Raw genomic sequence first — 16,379 nt, forward strand, 5'->3', positions numbered from 1 at the left:
AGATCAGAGAAAGGGGTGTTTCATCATCTCGTGTTCCCAGGAGCTTCAAATTCCAACTGACCAAAAACATGAGTCTCATGCTGCTGCACTGTCAGGTAACTGGAAAAACTATTTTTCCACCTCAGAAATTGGTTTGTGCCATAAGGAAGATTTGGACGCACTCATGATGAACAAAAGTTTCCATTGCCCAAAACTGCTTGGCCCTTAGCAGTGTCCAGCGTTCAAATCGAATGGGCAGAAGCCGATTGTGTGCTGCTGGGCAGTTTGAAGACTGGCTGCCTCCCTCAGCCTCGTTCCCCCTGCCTGGCAGGCCACCACCTTTGTTCTTGGGTATCTTTTCAGTGGTGATCCGTGCAGGATCAAGCAAATAAAAAGTGTCTCCTGTCCCTTTCTTGCCAAGGAGGTGAGGTGGCACTGCAGTCCTGCCAGTAGTATGAGGGTGCCTGCGTGCACACTGCCCAGCTGTCTACACTTGCCATTCTGAAGGGGGAGGTGGCTGGTCTGTCCTCAGCCACCAGGCTGTGCTGCCCCCACTCTAAACTACCAACTTTGATTCCTCTTATCCCTGAGGGCAGGATGCAGAGCCCGCACTTGAGGCAGCCCTGTCCCCCACTGGCGCCCCCTCGAGCATCCTTTTTGGTACCTGCGTCTGCAGGGTGGAAGGGTTTGAGAAACGGGCCCTGGTGTGATCTGGTTACCTTCGTTACTCATGCTCTGGTAGCTGAGTCTGAGCAAGGAGTTTGCCAGGTTCCCCAAAGTGCCTAATTACCACTTGAGCCCAGAGCCTCCTCTGAGACTCAAATGCACTGTGACTTACGTGCAGTCACCCCCCGTCTCAACACTCTGCTACCTGGGTGACTTGATCTTTCTCTACTTGGTGGATAGCATGCCAGCCTCCCATGGGGACAGCTGTGGGTGGAGGCAGGAAGGACGGCGTCCGTCCTGCGGGGTTTGTCCAGGACCTCTCCTGGACAGGGACCCACACCAGGCCTCCCGACCTGGCAACCCTCCACCCTGCAGCCCCAGTGTCCTGCTCAGTAAGGCCGGCTCGGGCCTCCCGACTGTGGCCTCGGCTGGCCCGGCGCTCATTGCACCCGGAAGCCAAGCGGGGTCGGGCTGCTCCGCCCCCGGCCTCCAGGGGGAGTGGCCTGAGGCCTCGTGGGGCGGGGAGGTTTGCGTCGGGTGGACGTGATGGAGGCACGGAGGGGGAGCGGGGGCGGGGGCTGAGTGCACTGTGCCCGGACTGGAGTGGACGGGGCCGGAGGTGGGGCCAGCAGGGGGCGGGTACCGGCCCCGCGCCGCCCCGGGAGGTAAAACCACAGCCCGGGGCCCCGATTCCGAACCAGCCGGGTCAAGATGGCGCTGGCAAGTGGGATGCGGCTCTCGGCGCGCGCCCTGCTCCGCCCGTGTACGTGACCTCCGGTGGGCGGGGGTCGCGGCGGCGGGCGGGGCCGGGCGGCGGGCTAACGGGCCTCGCGCTGTCGTCCGCAGGGAGCCCGCTCCGGGGCAAGGCCCTCGGGTGCACGGAGCCTGCGGCCGGCGGCGGGAACGGCGCGCGGCGCTTCGGGAGCCAGCGGGTGCTGGTGGAGCCGGACCCAGCCGCAGGTAGGCGCCCCCGACGTCCCCCGCCCCTCGGGTGGGCCACTCCGTGCCGCGCGCGCGGGGTCAGAGGTTCGGGCTAGGGTGCCGCCGCCTGGCCGCCCGAGTCACCGCGCGGGCTTGCTAACGGCGCCCGCTGCGCAGGGGAGAGGCGGCGGAGCCCGCGCCGGGGCTGCCTCGATTTGTTATTCCCCCAACTCTGAGCCCAGACCTGGAATTCGGATTCATGTGAAAGCTATTGAGGGGCCGGCCCTGGGGCCGAGTAGTTAAGTTCGCGCGCTCCCTTCGGGGGCCCACGGTTTCGCTGGTTCGGATCCTGGGCGCGGACATGGCACCGCTCATCAAGCCATGCTGAGGCGGCGTCCCACATGTCACAACTAGAAGGACCCACAGCTAAGATATGCAACTATGTACTGGGGGGCTTTGGGGAGAAAAAGCAGAAAAAAAACCTCTTGAATTTCTAAAGGCCACAAGATAAAGCTCAAGTTTAAAGTCAGGTTCTGTTGAGTTTAGAGCTTAAGGGTCATCAATCTAGGTGGTTTAAATGGGTTTTTTCCTCCCCCAGTTCATTATGAAGATAAAACAGTTTCTGTTTTTAAAGTTTGGGGGATGTGCTCCTTTATCTAAGCTATTAATTGGAAATTGAAAATAATTGGAAGTATTTCGGAATAAAATATTTTAGCTCCTCTTAATACTCCCACATGACACAGAACCCAGCAGATATTTTACTAATTAAAGCCAGGAGCTGCAAGTGGAATCACTCCTGACGCCCTCCCCCGCCCCCCATCAGAGCACCTCTTACAACTCTCCACAGGGATACAAAAGGTGGAAAAACCTCAGAAAGAGAAACCTGTGCTTTCTCTACCACAGAGCACTCCAGAGCTGCGTCCTGACAGGGCTTGGGGGCAGAGATGGGTAAAGTTTGGGATTTGGGGACATGCTGTCCTATGACCTCCCAGCTCCAGGCCTCAACCTTTTTCAAATGGTTTGGACAGAAGCCCTCCTCCCCCGCAAATCCCCCTGCAGCCTTGGCTCTGGAGCTGGTGCAGGGCACCGTCCCCCTTGGTTCAATGCTCTTGTTTAGTTCCTTGCTAGGTTGGGGCTGCCTGAGCCAAGTAGTGAGGGGCCTCAGGGGAGGCCCAACTACCAGTCCAACCAAAACCTGAGTTTCTGAAAGGATCGTTTCTGTGGCAGATTTGAATATGTATCAGAAATTGCAAAACACATATTTAAAAATATTGGACTGGATAGTGGTGATGGTTGCACAACATTGTGACTATACTTAAAACCACCAGATTATACACTTAAAAATGGTTTAAATGGTAAATTTTATGAAACAAGGAAGACAGAAAAGTATCAGTGAGATAGCAATTTTTTTACCAAAGTGCTCTCCCACAACACCACGCAGGCAGAGCGTAGTAGAGAGTTTGGGGTCAAGGAAGCCAGGCCTGGTTCTGTCCTCGCTGCCACACACAGTCAGCCTTCAGGCAGCTTGAGGCTTAGATGAAGTCATGCAGCAGAAGTACTTTAAAAAGGTTTTCAGGGGCCGGCCCCGTGGCCGAGTGGTTAAGGTCATGCACTCCTTTTGGCAGCCCAGGTTTTGCCGGTTTGGATCCTGGGCGTGGACCTGGCACCGCTCATCAGGCCATGCTGAGGTGGCGTCCCACATAGACCACCAGAAGGACCTACAACTAGAATATACAACTATATATACTTGGGGGTTGGGGGAGAAGAAAAAGAAGGAAAAAAAAAGAAGATTGGCAGCAGATGTTACCTCAGGTGCCAGTCTTTAAAAAAAAAATGTTTTCATCTAAGTGCTGTTACTGAAGCTGATCTTAGATTCTGTTCAACATTCCATTAGAGAAATGTTTGTTTAGGGGCCGGCCCAGTGGCGCAGCAGTTAAGTTCGCACGTTCCGTTTCGGGGGCGTGGGTTCACTGGTTCACATCCCAGGAGCAGACATGACACCTCTTGGCAAACCATGCTGTCGCGGGCATCCCACATATAAAGTAGAGGAAGATGGGCGTGGATGTTAGCTCAGGGCCAGTCTTCCTCAGCAAAAAGAGGAGGATTGGCAGCAGATGTTAGCTCAGGGCTAATCTTCCTCAAAAAAAAAAGAAAAGAAAGGAACGTTTATTTAGTACCTACCCTGTGCCAAAGATGTGGTTACTTAACTTACAATGTCCAAGTTCATCCAAATTCCTCTTTGTTGACTTGTGTTCGCCTTTGGTCTCTTTACTTTTCCCCCAGTGTCCTCAATTCTGTCTCACCAGGCTCTGAAAAAGTCGAGTTAGCTTCAGAAACTTCCCTTTGAACCAAGTTTGGGGAGCTCGCTTCTGGAAGTTTTGATTGCTTCTTATATGTACATACTTGTAGCCAGTTAGCAATTACCTCTTCTTCATAAATGAGAGGTATCAAAAGAGCCCACTTCGGGCCTGGCCCCGTGGCTGAGTGGTTGGGTTCGCGCGCTCCGCTGCAGGCAGCCCAGTGTTTTGTTGGTTCGAATCCTGGGCGCGGACATGGCACTGCTCATCAGGCCACGCTGAGGCAGCGTCCCACATGCCACAACTAGAAGGACCCACAACGAAGAATATACAACTATGTACCGGGGGGCTTTGGGGAGAAAAAGGAAAAAAAATAAAGTCTTTAAAAAAAAAAAAAAAGAAGAAGAAGAAGGGCCCATTTGCCCTCAGCACTTAGTTCTCCTAGGGAATGGTCTGTGTTGACCATCCCAAGATTTCCAAGGTCCTGAATGAACCTTGGCACTTCTGAAGCCCTTAGGGTCTGCACTTGGGCGGGCAGTGAGAACAGAAGGCCCAGGCCAGCAGCTGCGCTGCCTACAAGGGCAGGCCCATCCCGCCTGCCTCCCCTGCTGCTGGCAGAATGAAGGAATGGGTCATGGAGAGTCTAAGGACATCTGACCCTGATATTTTTAGTCTCTATCCTTGAACCGGCATGAACCAGAGCGCCCCTCTGGAGTTCCTCCTTGCATATCTAGTTCCTAGAGTTTGCTCACTCACTCCTCAAGAAACTAAGGCCTTTTCCTACTCCCATGAGGATGGAGGACTTGTGTCTGGAAGAAAAAGATCAACAAAAATTTGTACACGAGTTCACAGCAGCATTATTCACAATAGCCAAAAGGTGGAACCAACCCAAGTGTTCACCAGCACATGAATGGATAAACAAAATGTGATATCCACATACAATGGGATATTATTCAGCCTTGAAAAGCAATGAAGCACTGGCACACACTACAACATGGGCGAACCTTGAAGATGTTCTGTTAAATGAAAGAAGCCAGACACAAAAGGGCACGTAGTGTGTGATTCCATTTATAGGAAATGTCCACAATTGGCAAATCCATCAGGATAGAAAGGAGATGAGTGGTGGCCAGGGGCCCGAGTGGGAGGCATGGTGACTGCTGATGGGTCTGGAGTTTCCTTTTTGGGTATGGAAATGTTCTGGAACTAGATAGTGGTGGTTGTACAACATTGTGAATGTACTTAATGAACCCAAATTGTTCACTTTTAAATGGCTTATTATATGTGAATCTCACCTCCATTAAAAAACCCAGAACCGTGTAGTTTCCTGTGGCCAGGCTGAGCCTGCAGTATGACTGGGGGCACTTTTCCAATGCTGGGTGCGAGCTTTCTCCTCTTCATTTCAAACTAGGGGTTGCTGTGATGAAGTTCAAGAATCCCCCGGTGAACAGCCTCAGCCTAGAGCTGCTGACGGAGTTTGTCATCAGCCTGGAGAAACTAGAAAACGACAAGACCTTCCGAGGCGTCATCCTAAGTTCGGTGAGTACTCATTAGCTCCCCCAAGGCCCCAAGTCCTCTGATCAAAGTGTGAACCGGTTAGCACATCAAAGTCCAAACTCAGGGACCATCTGCATGGCACCTGATGTAGAAGAACCAGGCAGCCCCGGATGCAGGTGCCACCACAAGAGGCTTCCAGGGATCGTGGTCCTGGGCAGGTGACGTTTTTGCAGGGATAACCTTGAGCCCGCGCGGGTTCATGCAGGGAGGACCCTGCACACACTTGGCAGTGGACTCCTAGGGCGCCCTCCCCATGTGGCCCCAGTAACAGTGCGCATCCTGAAAGCCGTTCTTTTCGTCCTCTTTGGGCAGGTCTTAGAGTCCAGTTCTTAAAGGGCAAGTTTTTCCTTCTGAATTCTCAAGGGGAACCTCAGCATTGTCCCCAAGAGCTGGCAAAGGCATTTGTGGGAGCAGTGTCATTGCTGGGGCCAGAGAAGGGCAATAGGCAGCATCTGTTGGGTGCAGGATGGTGGGGCAGAGTGTGACCCTGAGGGGAGGGGTTGCACTGACTGAGAAGAAGGGGAGCTGGGTGGTCCTCAGAGCCTGGGCTGGTTTTAAGACTCAGACCGGCAGGACTGGGGGCCTCATTTGTTCCTGCCTCCCTCTAGGGGGCATCAGGCCCACCTGCTCTGCCAGGCGCTGGGGGTGCCGAGAGAAGAAACAGACAAGACCAGCTGGGGAGGTGGAGTATGGAGCTTTTGCTGGGTCAGGAGAGGCACTGGGCTCACCTTTCAAGTTAGAAAGAGCCACAGACAGCATGAGTGTCCCCCAAAGCTCAGTGCCACCATATTACAAAGATCAGTGGGAACGTCTTAGCCCTGCCATAGTTCAAGGTGCAGGAAGCTGACGGTCACGGCCTGTTTGGCAGAGGTTTGGAGCATCCACAGTGGGCGTGCAGCTGCTGTCTTTAACCCTCAGTTTGTCCCCAGGTGGCCTGGTGGTGTTGCAGCCCTGAAGAGCCTGGCTGCCTCTGATGGCGGGGCCATCCGTGTGCCAGAGGCAGAGGCCAACAGGGCATTCTCAGGAGCTGGGTCCCATGTGTACAGCCAGTGGGTCCTGTGATGCAGGGGCTTGCAGAGCAAAGCCTCGCCCATCCCATGGAAGAGAGATTATTCTGTGTTGCTCTGAGGGCAGGACTGATCCTCATGGGTGTAGATTGTTGAGGGGCTGGTGACAGTTAAAATCCCAGGGAACGTTCTGACAGTTACAGCTGACCTGCCTGGAGATGCTGAAATTGCTTGACTCCATTTAAGGTGTCATTCATAGCATGACATTTTATTTATTGTACTTTAAAAATGAGGGAGGGGCTGGCCAGTCAAGTTCACACCCTCCACTTCTGCAGCCTGGGGTTCACAGGTTCACATCCTGGGTGTGGACCTAGAATGGCTCGTCAAGCCATGCTGTGGCAGCGTCCCGCATAAAATAGAGGAAGATTGGCACAGATGTTAGCTCAGGGCCAATCTTCCTCACAAAAAAGAGAGAGAGAGTGAACTGCATGTCACCAAATATAGGACCTTCAGAATGAAACAGAGGAAGACCCAGCACTTAGCAAGGCTCCAGCCTGTGTGCACGTAGGCACTGGGCGCTGCAGAGGAGGTCCCTGAGCCCCCCTCAAGGTTGCACAGCTCAGGGGCAGGGGGCCAGCATTTGTCCCTCCAAACCCCACTTTCTCCCCACTGCGGCGTCCTCTCCCCACAAACGTGTCTATGCATTGTGTTCTGTGTTGAGTGCCTACTGTGTCTGTAGCACAACGCCTGGCCCAAAGTGGGTCCTCAGCAAATGACTGGAATGACATCATTCTTGTGTCCTGTGGCCACTGTGGTCAACACAAAGGAACAACAAACAAGGTGGCTTAAGACAACTCGTGTATTCCCTCCTGGTTCTGGAGGCCCGAGGGGAGAATCCTTCTCTGCTTCTGATCTCAGGCGCTCCTGGTGTTCCCGTGCTCGTTCCACCACTCCAGTGTCTCCCCTGATTTCACACAGCCATCTGCCCTGTGTCTCTGTGTCCACGTTTCCCTCTCCTTAGGACCAGTCACGGGATTCAGGGCCCCCTCCTCGAGTATGACCTCGTCTTAACTTGATCACATCTGCAAAGACCCTATTTCCAAATATGGTCACGTTCACGGGTACTGGGGGTGAGGACTTGACCTTGTCTTTTTCGAGGACACGGTTCAGCCCACTATAGACATGTTGCTGAGTCACAGAAACAGGCTGCCCTGCGCCTCTTCCGGTCTGTCTGGCAAAGGCCGTCCCCAGTTAGGATCACTGTGGTTTCCTTCTCTCATCCAGAGGCTTCTCCACCTTTGCTTCCTCAGGCACCAGGACTGTGGGCAAGTGACGTTAATCTGTCCCACTCCTGTGGTGATAAAATGTATTGGATTTGGGGTGGGAGTTGGTGGGGGGCCGGTGACGGGAAAAGGATAAGGAAGAAGGTAGAAAAGCTGAAGGTGAAGTCCACCCACATCCTCAGCAAGAGCAGCCCTGTCCCAGCCACCGTCACGCCTGCCCCTGGGGCTGGGTGTCAGGAGTGTGCATCTGGCCATCTCTGTCAGGTCTTTTTAAGTCATAGGAGCAGGACACATTCCGTGGAAACGAAAGGGGTCAGCCTCCAACTATGGTGCACACACAGCACGTGTGTACAAGAAAAATGGAATCACGTTCCACACCCTGCACAGCAACTTGCTTTTGTCACTTAATAGAAGGATGTAGAGTGACTATCCCATACTTCATTTTATCCACCCACTGCTCCCAGACCGCAGGTGGTCATCAGTCGTGGTTAGAGCATCAGCGCAGACCACTTCCGCCTCAGGCGCCCAGCTGTGGGAGCGGCTCGTTGGCTCAGAGGTGCCCTGACCACACACGAGCCCCAGGTGTGGGTGTTTCTGCATGATAGCTACTGGGCATCCCTCCCCGTCTGTGTTCTTGGCCAGCAGTCCTATGAGTGCCCAGAACTTGGTGTCCACCACTGGAACGCCCCCTTGTGCTGGCAGCCCCCGTCCCAGCCTATCATTCCTCTTCTGTCTTTGCTCCCCCTCCCTTCCCTGGCACCTGTGTCAGGACCTGGGGCATCCATACACGATCCAGGCCATTCCCCAGGCTCTGTCTCACATGTGACAACCCAGGGCAGAGGTCTGGCTTCTCGACTGACCATCGCCCCTTCCTTCCCTGTCTGTGTTCTGACAGCTGCCCTCCTCGAGTCTGCAGCTTGCTTGACCTTTGAGGGTAAATCACTGTGCGCCCCCTCCAGACTCGGTCAGGAGTCCTCCCCACACCTCTGAGCTCCTCTGCCTGGGACACTGAACACAGAGCCAGGCATGCACAGAGCCTGGTATATTTATGTCCTGGGGAGCACTGGACTCTGCCTGCCTATTCTGCCTTTTCTGGTTTGAAGCTGGAAAAGGAAGAACATCCCAGGACGCAGAGGGAACTGAGTCCAAGGGAGGTCCAGGCTGAGTCCCTGGAGCCCCAAGCTCTGCCGCCCTGAGCATGACCTTGGCCCCACTGCCCGTTGGGCACCTGTGGGCTCCCCAGGCCCGGGAGGGGTGTGTTGCCACCAGGAGGAGGGCTCTGACGGGGCCCCTGGCTCCTGTACTCCCCCAGGATTGCCCTGGGGTCTTCTCAGCTGGCCTGGACCTGACAGAGATGTGCGGGAGGAACCCAGCGCACTACGCAGAGTACTGGAAGGCTGTGCAGGAGCTGTGGCTGCGGCTCTACCTGTCCAACCTGGTGCTGATTGCTGCCATCAGCGTAAGTGTCCCCATTCCTGAGTGGCCTCAGTGACTCACTGGGGACCAGCCTGGGGGGAGATGGAGTAGACATGGCCATGCCCTCGGGGAAGCCCTCGTTGAGCAAGGGGCCTGGAGAAGACTCAGAAGTGCACAGGTAAGCGTGCCCTCACAGACCAGTGTGACATGGTGACAAGGGGGGCCACTAGAGGTCAACTTGCTCACTGGGATGGGGGCAGGGACCAGGGCCCACAGGTCAACACAGCCCAACAAGAGGGCTGTAGGGAGTAGGGGAGCAGATCCACATTTTGGAAACATCACTTTGGCCCGACGTGGGAACGCAGGTGCCGGGTGGCTGAGGCAAGGGTGTGGGGCTAAGGCTCGGGAACCAGTGTGCCCAGAAGAGCCCGTTGTGACAACCAAGTAAGGTGCAAGGAGGGCCAAACTGGCAGAGGGGAGGGATGGCAAGCGTCAGGAAGACTCCAATGGGGTGTGGTGGCCACTGACAGCATGTGGGGGGCCCAGAGGGAAGGAGACAGCGACAAAGACCTGCCATCTCTGATTGGGGCAGTGGGGTGCGTGAGATGAGGATAGTGTGAGTTTGGGGTTCCCAGGACATCCTGCTGGGTATGGCAGCGGGCCCCTTGGGGCATGGCATGAAATGACAGCTCTAGCTAAATGGTTGTTTGGCATTTTAGCATCCGGACAAAAGCTGTGCAAGGAAAGGCAACTTGCTACCCTGACCAGAGGGTTAAGAGTGATTTTCTGGCCCCTGAGACCTGATGGCCCTGCCAGTGCCTGGGGCCCTTGGGCTGATGGGCTACCCTGAGTCCCCACTGTGCACACCCAGCCCAGACAGTGTTGGTATGGCGCCCAGCGGGGCTAGGGGCACCCCGGGAGCTCACACCCACCTGTAGGCCTTTCCTCCAGACCCCAGCCCTCTAGAATGTGACTAGGATCAGCTGCAGCAGCACCCAGAGCCCAGTGGTCTTGCTTCCCCTGCAGGGAGCCTGCCCAGCTGGGGGCTGCCTGATCTCCCTCACCTGCGACTACCGGGTCCTGGCTGACAACCCCAAGTGCCTCATAGGGCTGAACGAGACCCTGCTGGGCATCATTGCCCCCTTCTGGTAAGGCCAGGGCCTGCACCCACCCTCCACTTGGCCCCGGGACAAGCTGACCCACCTGGGAATCCCCAGCTGGTGGTGAGTGGGTGTCTGCATTCCAGGTTCAGAGACACCCTTGTGAACACCATCGGGCACCGCGCCGCGGAGCGCGCTCTGCAGCTGGGGCTGCTCTTTCCGCCAGCGGAGGCCCTCCAGGTGGGCATGGTGGACCAGGTGGTGCCTGAGGACCAGGTGCAGAGCACAGCACTCTCAGTGATGGCCCAGTGGATGGCCATTCCAGGTGAGGAGCACAGAGAGGGGCAGCAGCCGTGGGTACTGGTGGGTGAGCAAAGCCCCCTCCCTCCCCAGCCTGACGCTCCTGGTGAGACCAGAAAGTTCTAATGTAAAGGTGCTCTGTGCACATCACCAACGTGCAGGTCATAGTGGCAGACTGATTTAGTGTCCAGAGGCTGCCGTAACAAATCACCACAAGCAGGGGAGGCGGGCTTAAAACAAGAGAAACGCATTCTCTTGCAGATGGGAGGCCAGAAGTCCAAAATCAAGGTGTGGGCGCTCCCTGGCTTCCTCCAGAGGCTGTAGGGGAGGATCCTTCCTGCCTCTTCCAGCTCTGGTGGCTCTGGGTGTTCCTGGGCTTGTGACCACATCACCCCACCCACTACCTCCATCTTCACATGGCCTTCTCCCTCTGTGTCTCTGTGTCTCAAATCTCCCTCTCCTCTCTCTTATAAGGACACCTGTCATTGGATCTAGGGCCAACGCTACATCCAAGATTATTTCATCTTAATTACATCTGCAAAGACCCTTTTTCCAGACAAGGCCATATGAGGCACAGGTTCTAGAGGGGCGGTTAGGACTTGTACATATCTTTGTGGGGTTCACTGTTTAGTCCACTACACAGGCAACTGGAAACAGCCTGCATGTATGTTTATAGAAATAGGGCTGGTTATATCACTACGATAGAGACCAGGATCAACAGACCATCTCTGAAGGGCCAGGTGGATGTTCAGCTTTGTGGGTCACTTGGTCTCTGCCACAACTGTGGCGTTGGAGCATGGAGGCAGCAAGAGTCCGTGAACTAATGAGCATGTCTGTGGTCTGATAAAAGTGAGGGCCACTGAAATTTGAATTTCATATAATTTTCACATGTCACAAAATATTACCCTTTTTTCAACTATCTAATAAAGTAAAAACCATTCTTAGCTCGAGGGCCATGGTGGGGGGCCAGGTTTGCCAACCCCTGACAGGGACGAATGACTGAATGCTGTGCAGCCATTATTACATCGTAAAAGAATATTTAGTGACATGCAAAATATTCTCCATAACATAATTAAGTGAAAGTAACAGGTTAAGAATGCAATTTTCACAGCATCCTATATGTTTTTAAAAGAAACAGATGGGCAGTGGACAACAGGTGATTTTCTCCTCTTTGCTTACTTGGATTTTCTAAGTTTTCTACCAGAGTTTCTGTTGGAACTCTCTTGGAAAGGTTGGGAATGATGCCACTGTCTCAGACAGTGAGTTTTCACATGTGAACTCCGTTTTCTTTAGACCATGCTCGACAGCTGACCAAGAATATGATGCGAAAGCCCACAGTGGACCGCCTGCTGAAACAGCGTGACACAGACATCCAGAACTTCGTCAGCTTCATCTCCAGAGACTCCATCCAGAAGTCCCTGCAGATGTACTTAGAAAAGCTCAAACAGAAAAAGGGCTGAGGGCTGCGCTGCCCACACAGGGTTTAGCCACACACGCCCTCCTGGGGGCCCTCTGGTTCCGAGGGGTTTTAAACGAGGTGTTCTCCAACTTAAAAGTACTTTCAGCTCTTTGCTTTGCTGATCTTCTTAAAAGGCCCTGTTCCTTGTAGCCAGTGTCCCAAGGCCCACAACTACCCATGAGCACCTTTTCTACCTGGCGGGCAGGCAGGGGAGCGCTGGTGGGTAGTATCTCGATTTGGGAATCATGAACTGGCAGGACCTTGGCGATGTCACCACTGAGTGTCTCCTTTCCCAAAGCCGAATTCTGCATAAAGTCCTTGGGCCTCTAGGCTGCCTGATTGCTATAGGCATAAGGCTAGGTGGTCATGGGCCCTGAAGATCCACACAAGCCCCCAGAGAAAAGCCCTCTGGTCACCACCCCTGTTTGTTTAGATGGAGGGAGCCTACAAGGGTTCAGAGAAAGCGGGGGAGCTTGGTGAGGGACGAGGGAGGCATTACGTTGTGAGGCATTCTACACTGCGAGTGTCCTAAATCTTATTTTAGATTTTGCAAGAAAAACTTGTCCAAGTTTTTGAAACAATTGTTTTTCCTCCCGTACAATTCAGGCCAGTTCCCAAATCTTGCCAAAGGTGAGATGTTTGGAAAACTAGAAACCTCACTGGGTCCTCGTCAGTTCCACCATGTACCCCAGTTCCACGTGTTCCTGATCCTCAGGTGATGGGCTCACCCGGGACGCAGGCCACTGTCCTGACAAGTCCTTACCCAGCCCAGGGCTCCTGAGCAGGAACCTACCCAGGAAGGCACCGTTGAAGGGGCTGTACCACCGTGAGGCATGTGGCTTCTGTGGACACAACCTGAACCCTACCCACCTTCCTGGGCTGAGCGAGGGGTGCGGCCTGCTTGCCACCGAGGGACTCCCCAAATGTCCAAGGGCTGCTGACTGGCTGGGGGCAGGGGGCCAAGGGCAGGCCCTCCTGACCAGACCACCCTCACCCCTGCAGGACCTAGGAAGCGGGCTGCAGGAGGGACATCCGGCCTTGCCAGTTGGCACTTTACCTGCGTGTAAGCGCTTAATCCCCAGCTGCACTTAGTACAAGTTCTTGGAAGCCTTTACAGTTTGCGCAAAGCAAGAGCAAGGAGCTTCTGCTAGTGAGCACAGGAGCTGCCTTCTGGAACCAGCCTAGTGTGGAGGTGGTCACTTCCCAGCAGGATGTGACATGAGCACGCCAAGTCATCCCTGTCCCCTACAGGGGCTGGGATCAGGGACCCACTGGGCTGCAGGACTGAGGTTTGTGCCCTAGAGGGCTGAGTCCTAAGAAAGGATACGGAGGCTTCGGAGCCGACCTGTGTGTGGCACCAACTGAGCAATTGCTTGTGTTTATTGAGCACAGCCGCGTGCCCAGTGCTCCACGGGTGCCCCTCACACCCTTATGAGGTGGGTGGTGGTAGCCCATTTTACAGATGGGGAAGCAGGCTCCAAATCGTCCCATAAGGTGTCTATGGCCACTTGTCCAGGCCCAGCTGACCTTCCTGCGGCCTCACTGGGGATTGGCCATCCACCCTGAAGGAGCCCTGCGGGGCTGTTCCTTGTGGCCAGAGTCTGCAGGCAGCGTGCCCTTGGCAGGCCTCAGGGCTGTCAGTGGGACTTCAGGGTCACCTCCACAGGAAAATGGTCACTGATGGCAAGGGCCTGGAGGGAGAGGGGCCAAGCCTCAGAGGCCTTGTTGAGCAGCCTGTCCTCCTTCAGGCTCCACCTCAGAGAACTGCCCCCACCCAGGATGGAGCCCACTGGGTATCTACAAACTGCTGCATCTGCGGGGAGCCTGCAAGTGAGGCCTGTGCTGTCCCCCCTGCTGCTACCTGCTTCAGGTGGGGTGGGCGTCTCGATGGGGACCTGGCTTCCGGAGAGGCAAAGGGCATCCTATCACCATCCCAGACTTGGTCCATGCAGCCAGAACTGAACCTCTAAGGGCCTTTTCTAGAAATGCTATGCAGGGAGGGGAGTGCCAGGTGCGCTGAGGTTGAGCTAGCCTTGGGCAGCGGGGTGACGGCGCTTCCTGCCTGCCTGTGCCGGTGGCCTGGGGACCCCAGGACGGTCGCTGCCCCCGTCCCCCGCCCCTGCCAGGCCCAGCACTCGCCTGAGTCTGGTCCAGGCCGAATTCCTCCTGGAAGTCGTGCACAGCTGCCGACTGGGGCTTCAGGCTCCTGCGCAGGCGGGCGCCGCAGACTACGATGCGGTCATAGGCGCAGTCCGAGTTGCCCACCGTGGTGTCGGCGCTGTCCGGGATGAGCCACTTGAAGACCTCGCTGCTGCGCAGGCGGATGGCCGCCCAGTCCTCCTCCCGCACGTAGCTGCAGTCGGCGTTGAAGTCGCCGAGGAACAAGATGTCCTGCGGGAGGCCGCGGAGCCGGGTCTGAGCCCGCCGACGGGCCGCACCGACCCCCACCTCCCCAGGGCGCGCCTTCGGGGACCCTCGGCAGTGGGGGCCAGAGGGACGGGGCCGTGTGGACGCGGGGGCTTACGTCGGTGCCCCACTTGTCGATCACGTCCAGGTACACGTCATAGAGAGCATCGATCTCCACCACGGCGTGGTGCGGCGCCGCGTGCAGCGGGATCAGCACCAACTCCTTGGCTGCTGGGGTAGCGCGTAGGTGTCAGTGGCGGGGGTGGGGAGGGGAGGCGGGGAGCTTTGGGGGCGGGGCCTTAGGGGCGGGGCCTCACCGGAGCTGGGGGCTGAGAACTTGACCACGAAAGGTTCACGGCTGAAGGCGTCCTCCGGGTCCGGGTACTGGTATGTGTCCACGACCGACACCGCGTCCTTCCTGGGGGAGAGGGCAGTGGGCTCGCCGAGCTAGCCACCTCTTGCCAGCGCGCCCCGGCCCCGCGGCCCCGCGGCCCCGCCCCTCACCTGTAGACGAATAGATACATTTCCTTGTACTGGTCCCGACCCAGGGGCTCGCTGCTCACGAAGCTGTACTCGTGCCTGGACACGCTGCGGAGATACGGGCCAGGCCCGGGTCAAGGCGCCGCGCCGAGGCCTGGCCTGGGATCCCGGCCCGGGCTCCCGCCGCTGGGCCCTGCCCACCGCACCTGTTGATCTGCTCCATGAGTGCAGACACGGCGCTCAGGTCCGGGTCTCGCACCTCCTGCACCAGCGCGACGTCATAGCCGGCCAGGATCTGGGGGAGGGGCCGGCAGGTGCGGGGTCAAGCGCGGCAGATTCGCCCGCAGAGCCCAGCGGCGGCCCCGCCCCCGGTCCCCGGCCTCACTTGCGCGATGACGCCGCCGCAGGCCGGGTCTGACACTTTGCTGTCCCCGAAGCTCTGGATGTTGAAGGCTCCAATGCGCAGCCCCGCGGCCCCGATGTCCCCCAGCGCCCAGAGAGCAGCCAGTAGGGCCCAGGGCCCGCCCATGATGCCGAGTGGGCTTTCTGGGAGGGACAGACACGGCCCGCGTGAGGGCGGACCTAGAGTCAGACACAGGGACCCACCTCTCTCCGCCCCAGCCGCGGGGGCGCCGGGGGGCGCGGGGGACGCAGGGCCGGGCCAAAGCTGGCCGGCGCGAAGGCGCATCCTCCCCCTGCCCTCTCCAGGTCTCCCCAGGGTGGTGCGCTCGGCTCAAGGCCCACGGTCGGTCTCTTACACCGTGGGGAAACTGAGGCCCAAATAGAGAGACCCCCACTCTCATGCAGCCACCCGCTTACCACGCCGCTAGACTCACCTGGGACGTGGACGGGGCAGAGTCAGAGGCTCAATATCTGGGTCGGAGTGGAGGTCTGAGGTCCAAGCTGGGGGTGTGTGCGTGGCATCGGACAGACGCCGGCTTGGTCAAGCAGCAGCTCTGGTGCCCAAGCAGGACGGGTATTTGAGGTCCTGGCCCAGGGAGGGGCCGGACTGCGCTGGGTCCCGCCCCCTCATTGAAGTTGGAAGCCGGAATTCCTGGCTCCCATTCTCACCATAGACCCCCGAGGGCAAGGTGGCAGGGGATCCGCCCTGAGCCTGCTCTGGCGCCCCCAAGCCTGTCAGAACCGGGCCTTCGGGGCCCCTGACAGCCACCCAAGACCTGCATCAGGACTAGGGGAGAGGATCAGCCATGCCCATGGCTCAGGCCTTGTTGTTGTCCCCACCCCCCCAGAAACTACGTTACTCAGAATCTCCCTCCTTGAGCTGCATCCCCTTGGGAAAATTAAGGCAGCACAATCAGGAAACACCAGCCCCACTCCCAGCCCCACGTCTCCTGCTGCTTCTCCTACACATTGTCACCTCAGGGTAAAAAGCTGAGGCTGCTGGGTCTCCTGATCTTGGTCCCCTGCCCCAGGACAGCCCCAGGGTTGGAGGCGGTGAGGCAGCACCCACTTCCATCCACCTCAGGAGGCCTCGGGAAGTTGGGGCCACA

The 16,379-nt window shown here is 56.8% G+C and overlaps 2 protein-coding genes across 2 annotated transcripts; one reads left to right on the forward strand and one right to left on the reverse strand.

Annotated features, from left to right (window-relative positions):
- The first annotated feature begins 1,168 nt into the window (after nucleotides 1–1,168).
- ECI1 (enoyl-CoA delta isomerase 1) lies at nucleotides 1,169–12,093 on the forward strand. Its single transcript, XM_014848990.3, has 7 exons — nucleotides 1,169–1,408; nucleotides 1,492–1,605; nucleotides 5,272–5,399; nucleotides 9,020–9,166; nucleotides 10,150–10,271; nucleotides 10,370–10,548; nucleotides 11,817–12,093. The coding sequence occupies exons 1-7, from the start codon at nucleotides 1,357–1,359 to the stop codon at nucleotides 11,981–11,983; spliced, it is 909 nt and encodes a 302-aa protein (XP_014704476.1). The 5' UTR covers nucleotides 1,169–1,356; the 3' UTR covers nucleotides 11,984–12,093.
- Nucleotides 12,094–13,330: 1,237 nt separating this feature from the next.
- DNASE1L2 (deoxyribonuclease 1 like 2) lies at nucleotides 13,331–15,845 on the reverse strand. Its single transcript, XM_070485200.1, is given in 8 exon segments — nucleotides 13,331–13,673; nucleotides 14,122–14,373; nucleotides 14,507–14,620; nucleotides 14,623–14,806; nucleotides 14,893–14,976; nucleotides 15,075–15,163; nucleotides 15,254–15,414; nucleotides 15,705–15,845. Coding segments are annotated over 7 exon segments (921 nt in total). The 5' UTR covers nucleotides 15,398–15,414; nucleotides 15,705–15,845; the 3' UTR covers nucleotides 13,331–13,619.
- Nucleotides 15,846–16,379: the final 534 nt, after the last annotated feature.

Source organism: Equus asinus, chromosome 14 (genome assembly GCF_041296235.1).
Source record: "Equus asinus isolate D_3611 breed Donkey chromosome 14, EquAss-T2T_v2, whole genome shotgun sequence".
Lineage (NCBI taxonomy): Eukaryota > Metazoa > Chordata > Mammalia > Perissodactyla > Equidae > Equus > Equus asinus.

Coding starts and splice junctions, on each gene's coding strand:
- ECI1 (XM_014848990.3), top strand. CDS start 1,357: ATGGCGCTGGCAAGTGGGATGCGGCTCTCGGCGCGCGCCCTGCTCCGC. Junction 1,409..1,491: donor GCGCGCCCTGCTCCGCCCGT/GTACGTGACCTC, acceptor TGTCGTCCGCAG/GGAGCCCGCTCCGGGGCAAG. Junction 1,606..5,271: donor GGAGCCGGACCCAGCCGCAG/GTAGGCGCCCCC, acceptor ATTTCAAACTAG/GGGTTGCTGTGATGAAGTTC.